General features: G+C 36.4%; 1 protein-coding gene across 1 annotated transcript in view; it reads left to right on the top strand.

Moving 5' to 3' along the window:
• Positions 1–11,570: 11,570 nt before the first annotated feature.
• The window catches only part of Slc5a12 (solute carrier family 5 member 12), a 55,867-nt gene continuing 52,660 nt past the window's right edge, over positions 11,571–14,777 (top strand). The window contains exon 1 of the mRNA XM_026384139.2: positions 11,571–11,909. Within this exon, the coding sequence (XP_026239924.2) occupies positions 11,571–11,909 (339 nt within the window). The remainder of the gene's footprint in view (positions 11,910–14,777) is intronic.

Here is a 14,777-nt window from a genome sequence, read left to right on the forward strand (position 1 = left end):
AAATAATGCTAGAAAATTCTGCCAAATTATTCCCATGCTCCCATGTGCCCTGGGAATTAGGTATAATCCTGGTTTCCATGAAGAAGAATCTTTAATTCAAAGAGTTAAAAAAAAACTTTACCCAAAATTGGAAGATGGTTGATGGTCTAAGAGCTGAACTCAGATGTGTCTGATTCTTACATGAAACAAAGCATTTCCAGTTGATTCAAATAAATTCTAAAGAGGCTCCTGAAAAGCTGAATCCTGACCAAAACAAACAAACAAAAACAACCCTCTTTGTGAGGAGCTTACCATGAATCTTTAGCCAAAATCAGAACCATCCAAGGTCTGGCAACATACTCAGTGAGGAAACTCAGTCTTTTACATGGAATTCCGAAGAGTCACGCACACATGGATAGGACTTGGAGATGCCAGAGTGAATTGAAAATGAGTGACCTGTGGATGCATTGACATGGCCTCCCAGCTGCCAAAACATGTAGCCGGCCTACTAGTCCCAGCAGAGAATGGCCCTAGAGTGGCAGAGTGGCAACCCGGGTGCGTTGAAGCCCCAGTGCAAGCCCAGGTGGCGAGCAGGGCCCACGACCACTTGGAGCCCACCATGCAGGCACTGCCAGCTGTCGCAGAAGCGAGCCAAAGCATGCCAGTATCTGTCATCCTTTGTGGCTTGGCCTGGTTACCTTATGGAGCCCTGCTACAAAAGTCCGTGACCTCAACTTCCGGCTTCCTGACCTGAGTGGCAAGGACTTGAACGGCAGTCAGGACCCAAGAATTGACTTATACTGTTAATATGTTTCTAAGTTCTAATTAGCATAAATTTGGGCCAATAGTGTTGGTATTTTTTCAAAGCCCTAATTAGTATAAATTGGGACCAATAGCCGTGAATCAAGTGCTACATGGACTCCTAGACCAGCACTCTGGAGGGCAAAACCTGGTATCAGATCCGGCCTTGTAATGCAGAGTTTTGTTCCTGTTCTTTAATAAGTCCTTGTCAGGTACTCATCCTGCTCTGTAGATTTCGTTCTTTGAAGTCATGAGACAAGAACCCTTAAAGAAGAGATTGAGGTGAGTTTCTGGGGTCTGCTGAAACACTGATGGCATGGCCCATCTTGGCTGTAGACACCTGTGCAGATCCCACCTGCCACCAGAAGCAGTGAATGGAGAAACTCATTTTCATGTTCTCCATTGTTACCACTTTATTCCTTGTGAAGTAGGACAGCAATGTCTTCTGTTTGACACTAAACACGTGAGAACATAATCACTGAAATAATGGCAGTACTGGAAGAAAATATCACAAAAATATGTTGTGTAATAATAATTATAGCATGTAATTTTATTAGCACTTGTCAAAACCATGATTTTGTGTGACAATGTTCACTCAAGAAATGGGATATATTTATCTGAAAGCCCCTAGTGATGACAAATATTCACTTGTTTTTCATTTAAGAAGTAGACAAAGGCATTCATTTATTCATAGTGATACTCCATGATGGACAGAAGAGTCATGAAGAACCCTGGAATTGATAGGAGATGAGGAGCCAAAGAGTTTTCAGGGTAACTGCTCTAAGTGACTCTAAGTTTGTCAACTATACCATATGTGAAGTATATTTCTAAAGAATTTGAGTAATAAAAATAGTACTAAAATTTCCTTGAATTTAATTGAAATTCTATTTGCTTATAAGGCCTTTGAGAATGTAACAGTATCCAGGGTCAACTTAGAAATGTCTTGGTTATCATTGCTCATTGTTACTGAAGATGTATTGATTAACAATGTGCAGATTGACAGAATAGAGAAACAAAATTTTCTCTAATTCTTTTGAAAAGTCTCCCATTCACAGTTGAGAAAGTAAATAAACTGATATTTTTGTAATAAATACTAAATGCAAAAAGTATAGATTTTTGAGTTACAAAAACTTAGACTTGATTCTATACTAAACATTTAGCATTCTTCTGATCTTGACCTTAATCTTGGAGAAAGCACTTAACCACTTTTTTTCTTTTTTAATTGATAAATTATACTTGTAGATAATGATGGGAATTTTTGTTACATATTCATACATACACACAATTTAACAGTATAATTTGGCCAATATCACTCCCAAGCATGTTCTGCTCCCTCGCCACCTCCCACCCCTTGTTCCTTTTCCACAACTGGCTTCCCTTTGGTATCCATGAGGTCCGCCTCCACCTTTCTTTTCCTTTTCCCTATGTAGCTTCTGCATAAGGGAAAAAGCATATGTCCCTTGATCTTCTGAGTTTGACTTATTTTGCTTAACCTGATGTTTTCTAGTTTCATTCATTTTTCTGAAAATGACATGATTTTATTTTTCCATATATTTCAATAACTCCATTGTGTATATATACCAAATTTTCTTTATCCATTCATCCATTGATCAATTGCTAGGAAGGTTGCATAGTTTTGCTGTTGTGAATTGTGCTGCTATAAGCATGGGTGTGTATGTATCAATATAGTATGACAATTTTAATTATTCAGTATAAATATCAAGGAGGGGTATTGCTGGATTCCAAGCCCAGTCTTTCAAGGAATCTCAATACTGATTTCCATAGTGATTCTACTAATTTACAGTCCCATCCAACAATGTAAAAGCATTCTTTTATCTTTAACTACTCTCCAGCATTTATTATTTGTATTCTTTCTGACTGCCATTCTGACTGGTGTGAGATGAAATCTCAGTGTAGTTTTGATTTGCATTTCCCTATTTGCTAATTATGCTGAACATTTTTTTTCATGTATTTGTTGGCCATTTGTATTACTTCTTTTGAGAAGCATCTCTTTTAAATCATTGGCCCATTTATTAACTGGGTTATTTGATTTTTTGGTGTAAAGTTTCTTGAGTTCTTTATGTATTCTAGATATTAATTTTGTCAGAATAGTAGCTAACAAAGATTTTCTCTCAGTCTGTAGGTTCTCTCTTCACATTCCTAATTATTTTCTTTGTTGTGCAGAAACTTCTTAATTTGATATCATCCTGTTTTTTAACTCGACATAATTTCCTGAGATCCCATTGAGAAAGTAATTGCCTGGGTCTATATGCTAAAGAATTGACCTTCTCTTTTATTCTAGGAGTTGCATAGTTTTCGTTTGATTCCTAGATATTTGATCCATTTTGAAATGATTTTTGTGCAGGGTGAAAGAGAAGGGTCTAGTTTCATTTTTTTCTACATATAGATAACCAGTTTCCCCAGCACCATTTTTTGAAAATTTTTTTCCCAATGTATGTTTTTGGCAACTTTATCAAGTATCAGATGACTGTAGATGTTTGGGTTTATCTCTATGTCTTCTATTCTGTACCATTGGTGTATGTCTCTGTTTTTATTCCAGTGCTATGCAGTATTTTTTTTAAACACTGTAGCTGTGTATTGTGATGCCTCCAGCTTTTTTTTTTCTTTGAATTACTTTGACTATTGTGGGTCTTTTATTCTTCCAAATAAATTTTAGTACTATTTTTCCTAGTTCTATGAAGAATGTCATAATTGTATATATTTTTATAGCAATGTAAGGGTCAAAATAACATATGATACACACACAAAAAAAAACATAGCAAAAAAACATAGCAGATTTCTTCCCTTTTTGAGGTCTATTCAAGAGTCCTATTTTAATGGCTTTAAGTCTTAACCTAACAGGAAATTCTTTCCTTTGAGTTTATTTAGCAAATGAAACCCATAGTGGATCTTGCTGATGGTTTCATGCTTTCGTGTTTGATAACAGGGGTGTCGGGATCTTAGAGGATATTAGCAAAGGACCTCGATCCTCAATCTCAGCTGTCCTACTATTTAAATGGCTCTGCTTACTTACTGTAGAATTGTGCTGCCATTAGTCTGTTTTAATATTAAATAATATCCTCTATTGGTCTTAATAAGTGGACTCTGAAATATGCCTCTTTAATAAAGGTTTGAGTTAACATCTGTTTTTATATTTGCTAAGTATGAATGGACAAATGTTCAACTGAAGTCATAATGAGCCACAAGGCATCTGGGAATCTTCCAGGATGGATTATACATTTCAGGTTTTATTTACATGGAAATATGTGTGAATAGATAAATATTTCAACCTTTAAAAACAAGCTTTGGGGGCTGGGGCTGGGGCTCAGTGGTATGGGCTTTCCTAGCATGGGTGAAGCACTGGGTTCAATTCTTAGCACCACACATAAATAAATGAAAAAAAATGAAGGAAAATCAACAATTGATACACACACACACACACATATCTATATCTGTATCTATCTATCTATCTCTCTCTATATATATATCAAAGAACAAAAAAACTTGGAAGAATATACTAGTTTTTCTTCTAGAGAAACAAGATTAAATAGAGATGACAAACATGGAAGGATTCCCTAGAATCCATATAATTTAATAAGTGAGTATCCACCATGGGACAAGAACTTGTAGGTACTAAGTACATCAAAAAATAAAACAGATAAAACCCTTTAGGAATATTCATTTCAGTCAAGGGATGCTAACATTTAAAATATAATACAGTATGTTAGAAGAGGGGAATATTTTATGGAAAAAATAAGATAGTGAAAGGATATTTTGATTGTGATATTTTACAATTTAATTAGGTCGACCAAGGAAGGTGATAGTTAAATAAAGTCTTTAAAGGTGATTTAGTTGCTTACATTAGTTGGATTATTTAGTTATTACACTGATATAGAGTCATGTGTTCTTATCTGCAGCAGATGTTCCAAGATCCCCAGTAGATGCCTGAAACTAAGAATGGTACTTCCCTATACATATGTATCAATGATAAAATTTAATTTATATAACAGGTATAGTGAAAGATTAAAAGGAATAACTATGAAAAATAATAACTAATAAAAAGAGTAATTACAATACTATACTGTAATAAAATTGCCACCATCATCACTCTTAGTGGTTACTGAACATAATGATAGTTGATCTGATATTGGACAGGGTTACTAAGTAACTAATGGGTGGTTGGTGTTAAGGTTGAGATATGAGGAATCCCCCAAAAGCTCATGTGTGAGGCATTGAAAGAAATTTTAGAGGTAAAATGATTGGGCATAAGAACTAAAACCTAATCAGTGTATTAATCCAGTTGAATGGATTAACTGGCTGATAATTGTAGGCATGTAGGGTGTAGCTAGAGGAGGTTGGTCACTGAAGGAGGCATGCTTTGGGGGTTTATATTTTGTCCATTGTGAAGGGAGTTCTCTTTCTTTCCCTCCGTTTTTCCCCTACGTTCTCTCTCTCACGCTCTTTCCTCCACCACAACCCCTTTTTCTCCTTCCTAGTGGCCATGTTCTGAGAAGTTTTCCTCCACCTCAATCTTCTACCTTGATGTTCTGCCACATCTAGGGCCATAAGCAATGGAACTGGCTATCGACTGACTGAGACCTCTGAAACCACAAACCCCCAAATAAATTTTACCTCCTCTAAATTTGTTCTTGTTAGGGCATTTGGTCACAGCAATGAAAAATCTGACTAAAACAGGTGGGTAACCTATTCAGTATGGATACCCTGAACAAAAAGATGGTTCACTTCCTGAGCCAGAAAGATCAGGATGCTATAAGATTTCATCATGCTACTCAAAATGTGTAATTTAAAACTTGTGAATTGTTTGTTTCTGGAGTTTTTTACTTAGCAGTTTTGGAAGAGCTTGATCACCTATTACTGAAACTACAGAAAGTGAAATGCAGCTAAAAGGATACTACTTGTATCATCATTTTTAGTCACTTTGAACAAAAAGAAATACTTTGTTTTTGTAATAATTCTTGTATAATGTACAATTTGAGTAAAAACAATCATTTCACCAACTGTAGCTTGCTATCATTAGTTTGCCTCCTAGGTATAGGCATGCTCATTGAAAGAGTTGTATGGAGAGGGCAGCTTTTCCTATTTTAGTAAGCAGTTGACATGTGGCAAGCCCTTTGAATCACCCTTGACCACGTCCTTTGACAGTATGTAAAAATGTCATTATGTAAAAATTACTAGAGTAGCTTAATCTTTCTGAGGCACAGTTCCGTTTTCTTGTTTCAGATCACAACAAAAGAACAGTTATTATATTCTATAACACAATTCCCGCTGCTGTTGACTTTTGAACAGAGAAAGAAAAAGAGCAACTGGGGAAAGTGCACGGTCAAAATGATGAGGCCTATCCATGTGTGTTCTCTTCCCTTTTATTCTAGGCCAAGATAAACATGGTATGCACAGTCCAAACTTTACAAAACTGAAACAATGGCACCTCTTTTTTCTTTTGAATGTCCCATTTCTCCAGTTCTTTACCTTTCCTCTCTTTGGTAGCATTCAATATCCTTACACTCTCTTGTTTTCTTTCCTGCTTCAATTTCCTTGATGCTGATTGGAGAACTATTTTACATTTTAGAGATTATGGAGATTAATGACTATAAATTTAATTTATTAGGCAGGTGAGTGATTGGATGGCAACACCTTGTATTGGAAGGGTATTTCTGTAACAAATGATGGTGTCCATATCCTAAAAGGGGTCTAAGCATTACATGGAAGGCATAAAGCATGAATGTAGGGATTGGGGGTACCTATAAGAAGGTATAGAAGATAGTGGGGTTTCTTCAGGTCAAAGAGGCACTATGTTAACATTTCTGAAATAAGGACATACCCTCTAACTGATGCAGCCACTTAATTTATTGTTTTTTGTTTTCCCCTGAAATTATTAATAAGTTGATGCTATGCAAAAGACTTGCATGGAGTGAGACTTAATAGTAAAGAAGAGAGTTAGAGAATACCAGCAGCTACCATAGGGAGGAAAGGGTAAAGATGTGGAAAATAGTTATAAATTAGACTAATAAATTTATGTGCTTTGTACTCAGCAAAATGTTGAAAGCAAGACATTGTTTTCTATGAGAAGCATGATGCATTCTTCATTTCTCTGACTCTGCTTCCCACTGTTTTGAAATTCAAGACTAACTGGAGTCATGTAGGTAGTACTGTTTCTGCATGAAATTCAATTAAAAGTAGCAGCACTCATTGGCTCTTCAGCTACAAGCTTCTAACATTTAATCTTGGAACCTCATTGATGTAATGATAGTGCTTACAAGTTGTTTACATGGCTTGTGGATTGAATATTAACACTCATGTGGGGTTAATATTAAACATAAAGTAACCCATGTCTCTGGAAGCCAGATAGGGTTGGATTTTCTGCTGAGACCACTACAAGAAAAACCTGTTATATAATCATAATAGAATCTCAGAGATTTTGTGGCTTTAGTTCCAGACCATGATAATAAAACTAATATAAAGCAAAGTGAGCCACACAAAATTTTTTAGTTCTTCGGTGCATATAAAAGTTATGTGTATATAATATTATAGTCTATAACTTGTATAATAGCTTTATATCTAAAAGTATACATACCTTGATTAAAAATACTTTTTTGATAAAAATTGGTAATGATCATCTGAGCCTCAAGGAGTCATAATCTTTTGACTGTGGAGGCTCTGTCATGGATGTTGATGGCCACTGATCAGGGTGGTGGTGCCTGAGACATTTCTTAAGATAAGACAACAAGCAAGTCAATGAACATATATTATCTTCTTGGAAGATTTCCATCAAGCATTCAATGATGTTTGATCATATTTTAACATTAATAGAACATCTTTTGAAGCTGAAATCTATCCTCTTCACTGCTGCCACCAATTTAGCAACTATATTTATTTAGTATTATTATAAACCCTTTAACCTTTGTTGTCATTTCAAATGCACAGCATCGTCAACACTATGAATTCCATTTTAAGAAACTAAATTCCTCATGCATTTAGATTTTTTTTCATTAGATTGCAATGATTCTTAAATCACATCCCCAGGCTTCATTTCAGATTCTAGCTCTTCCTCTACTAATGTCTTGAACCCTGCACCCACCCTCATTAAAATCATCCATATGGGTTTAAAGGAACTTTCCAAATTCCTCTTTTTTTTTCCTTTGTACTAAGTGCCAGATTCCTCTTAAAGTTGCTATTTTGACCTCCTCCTAGCAATTATGAATGTTACGGCCATCTGGAATGGTGAGTCTTCTCCAAAAGGTTTTTGACTTTCTTTGCTCAGATCCATTAGATAATTAACAATCTGTGACAGTTATAGCCTTAGGAAGTTTATTTCAGAATGATAAGATTTGTAAGTTAAAATCATTCCTTGATACACATGCTGCAGAATGCATGTTGTGCTAACAGGAATAAAAACCACATTAAACTTGTATATCACCAGACCTCTAGGGTGATCAGATACATTGTCAACAAGCAGCAATGTTTTGAAAGGAATCTTTTCTGAGTGGTAGGTCTCAATAGTGAACTTAATGCATTCAGGAAATCATTTTGTTAAAAAAAACCCAAAAAACCTTTGTCGGCAAAGCATTGTTGTTTCATTTACAGAGCACAGAGTGTATTTAGTATAATCTTAAGATTCCAAAGAGTTTTCAGAATGCTAAATGAGCATTGGATTCAAATTAAAGTTATCAGTTATATTAACCCCTAACAAGAGGGGAAGCCAGTCTTGGAAGCTTTAAAGCCAGGCACTGACTTTTCTCTAGCTATCAAAGTCTTAGATGGCTTCTTCTAATAAAAGCCTGTATTGTCCACACTTAAGGTCGGTTGCTCAGTGTGGCCACTTTTACCAAAGAGAGTAGCTGATCTTCTAGATAACTTGCTGCAACTTTTTCATCAGCACTTACTGCCTTACCTTGTTATGGAGACAGTTTCTTTCTTTAAATATCATGACCCAACTTCTACAAACTTCAGATATTTCTTTTGTAGCCCCTCTCCCAGACTTCATAGGATTGAAGAGAATCTTGTTCTGAATTAGGCTTTGGGTTAAGGGAATATTGTGACTGGTTCGATCTTTTATCCAGACCACTAACACTTTCTCCACATCAGAAGTAAGTCTGTTTTTATTTATAACATTCACTGGAGTTGCACTTCTAATTTCCTTCAATAAATTTCCGTTTGCATCCAAGACTTGCTTGGCTAACTTGCACAAGAAGTCTCAGTTCTGGCTTCACTTGTTTCTTGACATTCCCCTTTCCCTCAGCTTAATCATTTCTAGCTTTTGATTTAAATCAAAGAGAGGTGTGACTGTTTCTTTCACTTGAACACTTATAAGCCATTGTGGGGTATTAATTGGCTTAATTTTAATATTGTTGTGTCTCAAGGAATAGGGGGCCTATGGGGAGGAAGAGTGAGAGGAAGAAATGGCCAGTTACTAGAAGAGTCGGAACACCTAACCACATTTATCACATTCATGGTCTTATATAAACATAGTTTATGTCACCACAATTACAAGAGGGATAGCAAAGATCCTAGATCACAGATTACCACAATAGCCCCAGTAAAAACAATGAAGTTTGAGATAATGTGACTGTTTTCAAAATATGACACAAAAACCCCAAGTAAGGACACACTATTAGAAAAAATGGTGTCATGTCAATAAACTCACTTGATGCAGTGACCACAAACCTTCAAGTTGTAAAAGACACAATATCTGCCAATAAAATGAAATGTAATAAAATGTGATATGCTGTACTCGTGATAAAAATTATTAAAAGCCTAGATTAAGGTAAATATAGTAAAAAGCTAGTTTCCCATTAGCACAGATTACATTAATTCCATAAATGTAGAGAAGAAATAACAGGACACAGTTAAATAACAGGACACAGAGCGCTCCAGAAATCTTCATTTTCATTTGTGACTGAAAGCATGGTTCAGCCTGTAGAACTTTCTCAGACCTAATGCAAATCTGTGGGACAAATTAGGAAGTGAAGGTGATATCCAGACTATACAAATAATCTAAGACCTATTTGGTTATCTAGATGTCAGAAGAAAAATCAGCTGGGCATGGTGGCACATGTCTATAATCCAAGTGACTTGGGAAGCTAAGGCAGGAGGGTTACAAGTTTGAGGTCAGCCTTAGCAATTTATTGAGGTCCTAAGCAACTTAGTGAGACTCTGTGTCAAAATAAACTGTACAAAAGATGAGGGATGTGGCTCGGTGATTTAGTACCCCTGGATTCAACTCCCAGTACCAAGAAAAAAAGAAAGAAAGAAAGAGAGAGAGAGAGAGAAAGAGAGAGAGAGAGAGAGAGAGAGAGAGAGAGAAAATTAGTTAAAGTTTCCTGTGTTTGGAAGTGTTTCTGACTTTGAGTGTTACTGATATTTTAGTTTTCTACATTTTTGTTTTTGGTTACTTTCTATGACTGCTATTTACTGGGCATGTGGACTAGAACTTTGCCTCTGTCTCTAAGGAAATGATCATTTGTAACGTGTGATAGACTCCTACAAACACACACTTAGAGACTGCTTAAAATAAATGTGGATGATTGAGGAGTTCAACCTGAATTCAAAGTGAGTACTAAGAAAATCTGATTTGGGAAGTGAGGTTGAGGGACAGGAAAGGATACACAGACTGAGGAGACTGAGAACTAGATCTTGTATCCTAGACAGGTTTGCAGAGATAGAGAGAATCATTGAGGTTGGGTGGAAGTGTGAACAGAATAGAGAAATAGTCCCAAAAGACTTGCTGGATGTGTTCCTGAGCAATCAACACTGAATCTAAGAAGAGCAAAATCAGGAATCTATAACTGGATTTCCCCCATTCTTTTCCCATTTGTCTTGTCCTAACTCTAACTTGGCCAATGGGAACAAATTTGGTAAAACAGTGAAAATGGAAGAGAGAAGGAGACAAAGTGGAGGTCATAAATAATCAATTATTGTAAGATCCGTATTTTGAGTCCTAGAATCAAGAGAATACAGTGATCAGGAGTGCTCCACCGTAATCACAAATCATAGCTCATGAGATAAATTTATTATCTCTCATTTTAAACATCTGGACAAAGAAAAGCAGTCAGTTTGAGACTCAAGAGTCCTAATAACCTTTTAAGGTCTTATCCCAATGCTCTGGGTAAAGACCAGAAAAGTTAAATGATTTGCCAAAAATAATTCACTTGTGGTTGAGTCAGGGCTTGAGCAAAGGTCTCTGGGTTCCCAGTTCTTTGCTCCTTACCCTTCATACCCACTGCCTCAGGCAATTGCAGGTAAGCATCTCCACCTTCTTAATCAGGAAAGAGACACCACTGAGGACTGTGCTTGTGTTTTGCAGATTCCATCTCACTAATTAAAAACGCTGAGATGGTCAACTTTTATCACTTCCATGATTCCCAGTAATATTTAACCTTAAGTTAAAAAAAAAAAAACCTCAGAGATAAAAAGATCACGTTATCTGGCAAGTCCATTCCACCTCCAGTGGTTATTAATTTCAGAACACATCTGAATTCCTTCTCTGTGGCATATGTTTCAGGAGAGGAGCAGACAGCTCTTGGCCAGGGTCAGATTTCAGTTTCTTATCTCTTGGTACCAATTCCACGGCCAGTTCTTGGCAGTTAACTTTTGAAATCTGCCTTGAGTACGACTTGGTGTCTGAAGATCAGCATAGTACCTGTGGTCCTCATCTTCAGGGAATCACTATCCTTCTTCTCAGGAAAACATCTGCTGTACAGAACTTTGCTTTTGGAAACATCTTCTTGCTAAGACCTGGTTGAAAGCAACGTTCCAGCATCATACTTCCCAGCATGGAGGCAAAGAGCTTCAGTGTTTGGGATTATGTTGTATTTTCAGCCCTCTTTGTCGTTTCCTGTGGAATTGGAATATTCTTTGCCATTAAGGAGAGAAAAAAGGCAACATCTCGGGAGTTCCTGGTAGGGGGAAGGCAAATGAGCTTTGGCCCTGTAGCCTTATCTCTGACGGCCAGTTTCATGTCAGCTGTCACTGTCTTGGGGACACCTTCCGAGGTCTACCGCTTTGGGGCATCCTTCATTCTTTTCTTTATCTCATATACATTTGTCATCATTTTTACATCAGAGCTCTTTCTCCCTGTGTTCTACAGATCTGGCATCACTAGCACTTACGAGGTAAGAGAACTGCACCCTTCTCTGTTTGAGCTCAAGTAATTTCTCTCCACTTGAATGATATTTTTTATCCTGTTTTCCCCTCTATTAATACACATCATCTTTGCAACAAAGATCAGTAGTTGAAGAACACTCACTGATTTTTTTTTCAAAGCAATTACACATTATGAAAAAGACATTAAATTGTATTGGAGAAAAGCCTAAGTTATGGCTACACCTATACCTGTTTTCACCTTTGTAGAATAGAAATGATGATGTGTGGCTCCTTCAGGGCTGTTTGGATGATAAAATTACCACCTGTATGTGAATACCTGATGCATTGTCTAGATTGTGGGAGGTTCTTAAGAAAACAGAGTTGTTCTTATTTGTATTATTATTATTATTATTAACATAATTATCTTGAAAAACAAGCAAAATGTATGCCACAAGTATTATAATTTTCCAGCTGAGAAAATGGAGATACCAATAAATAAGTTAGTCATGATTTAATAGTACACAAAGTCTACTGAGAACCTATTTTGTCTATATCCCTCTGTAGTGGTATTCCCATCAGACAGCAAACTGAGCACTTTAATACTTATTATTTCTAAGGCCCAAGATTTAATTAGGAAATGGTAATACTTTGAAAAATCAGCAAATATTTTAATTGGAAGAAATTTCTAAATAATAAAAATATGGGAATTATTTTAATGAGAGGAAATGAGACAGTGGAGTTTGGGTTTTGCAAGCATTCTCAATGAAAACATTGTGTTCAAAATTGAATTTGTATGTCTAAAATTTAATTGTGATCTCAAGTAAGTTTTTATGAAGAAGGTATTTATTTCCATTACCCAATATCACACCCTACTAAGTTACAGCAGAAGATTCATAAAGGACCTATCTTTTTTTTTTTTTTTTTTTTTTAGAGAGAGAGAGAGAATTTTTTTTAACATTTATTTTTTAGTTTTCGGCAGACACAACATCTTTGTTTGTATGTGGCACTGAGGGTGGAACCCGGGCCGCACGCATGCCAGGCGAGCAGCGTGCCACCGCTTGAGCCACATCCCCAGCCCCTAAAGGACCTATCTTTAAGAATTTTGCAAACTAAATGAGTATAAAATGATTCACTTGACTTCTGGATGCAATCAGCAAATGAACACTTTCTAGAAGGTCTTAAAACCTATGATTCCATAGATGATCATATTCCAAATTGTCAACATTAACTTCCTCTTCTTCCCAAAGAAGGTACTCAAATTTGGTTCATTCAATAGCTAAAACCTGGGGTGAAGATTCAAGAGAAAATAACTAAATTTATGATTAGTACTAGGAATGTACACATTTCTCCTTGCTTATTAATATACTTCTGAAAATATAACTATGTGCTAAGCGTTTGCATTCAACTTTCAAGATTTGACTCACAAAGACATTGCTAATTTTTTTAAAGCAATGCTGTGCATTAAAATAACTGCCTACTTAACAGCTAAGGAGAGAAATAGAGAAAACTTGGGGCCTGAAAATATAAGTTCAATTTTTCTTTACCAATAAGATCACTTTGTGTGCATGTTACTTAGCATTTCTCAATTCCATTTTCCACATGGAATATAATAATTCCCATCTTTCATGAAGGTTTAGTTAAATGTGAAGAAGCTTTTCAGATGGAGATGTAGTTTAGTGGTAGAAGCTTGCCCGGAATGCTTGAAGCCCTGAGTTCAGTCCCCAGTAACTAACTCTCTCACACACACACACACACACACACACACACACACACACACACCTTTTTAAATAATAAAAGTCTACCCACATTTGGAATATAATTTTTATGACTTTCCATTTGTTGAGTAAATATCATTGAATATCTGCTATGTTCTCTGCACTTCTTTAGGCCCTGGGAATATAGCAAAGAATCAAATTATCCTTATGATGTTTACTTCATAACAAAGGTTGTCAACAAATGCCTAAGACAGCATAATGCAGATTTACATGATTAACTGCTAAGCATTGCTCTAAGTATTTTATGTCTCAACTTAGCCTTGAAACAGTCTTTTTAGATAGGTACTATTATCATAAGTCCCATTTAATAGACTAGAAAACTGAGGCACATGGAGCCAAGTAATTTGCTCAATGTCACACAGCTATCAAGTGGGAGTTTTTCAAACCCAGATAAGCTAACTTTAGAGATCACGTACTTAATCATTGTGCTACTTTGCTTACCATAGCAATAGAGAGAAATGAAATGACAAGAGAAAGAATGCCAGTTTGGGTGGAGAATGTAATTCATAGAGGGCTATCAAATAAAATTTTCACGTTAATAGGGCATTTAAGTAAGAAAGTAAGTGATTTTGCCCTCTTGGAATGTTGCCCTGATTTTGCTATGTAAGAAGAGTGGCATAACTGGTCTAGCCTCTGTAACTCAGGTGGCCACACAAAGGAGAACTGAGACTCGCTAGCTGACAGCCAACACCAGGCTGTGCATGACACAGCTGCCAGACCTGAGTGAGGCCATCTTAGACCCTCTGGCACAGTTGATCATCCAACTGATTGCAGCCACATAAGAAACCTGGTGAAATGGGTAGAGGAACACCAGTTTGTCCTCAGTTGTGATAAATAATAATTCTTTAGATTTTCAGCACATCAGGTTTTGGTGGGTGTTGCATAGCAATAGCCAACTGATTAAATGCTTTGACATGCAGTGGGAGTTCAAGACTAAGAGATGCCATCTGTGCTCCTTTCCCACCACCCTGTCCAATAAAGAGCATAAGGACTTATTCCCACCCCATGGGATAAATTAAGTTTAGCTCATTTGCACTATCATACATTTTCATTATCTCTACTTGGATAGTTTATAATTAGTCTCCTCATGTTATCTCTATTTCAGTCAAGGTTAACTCCATC

The sequence above is a fragment of the Urocitellus parryii genome, chromosome 4 (genome assembly GCF_045843805.1).
Source record: "Urocitellus parryii isolate mUroPar1 chromosome 4, mUroPar1.hap1, whole genome shotgun sequence".
Lineage (NCBI taxonomy): Eukaryota > Metazoa > Chordata > Mammalia > Rodentia > Sciuridae > Urocitellus > Urocitellus parryii.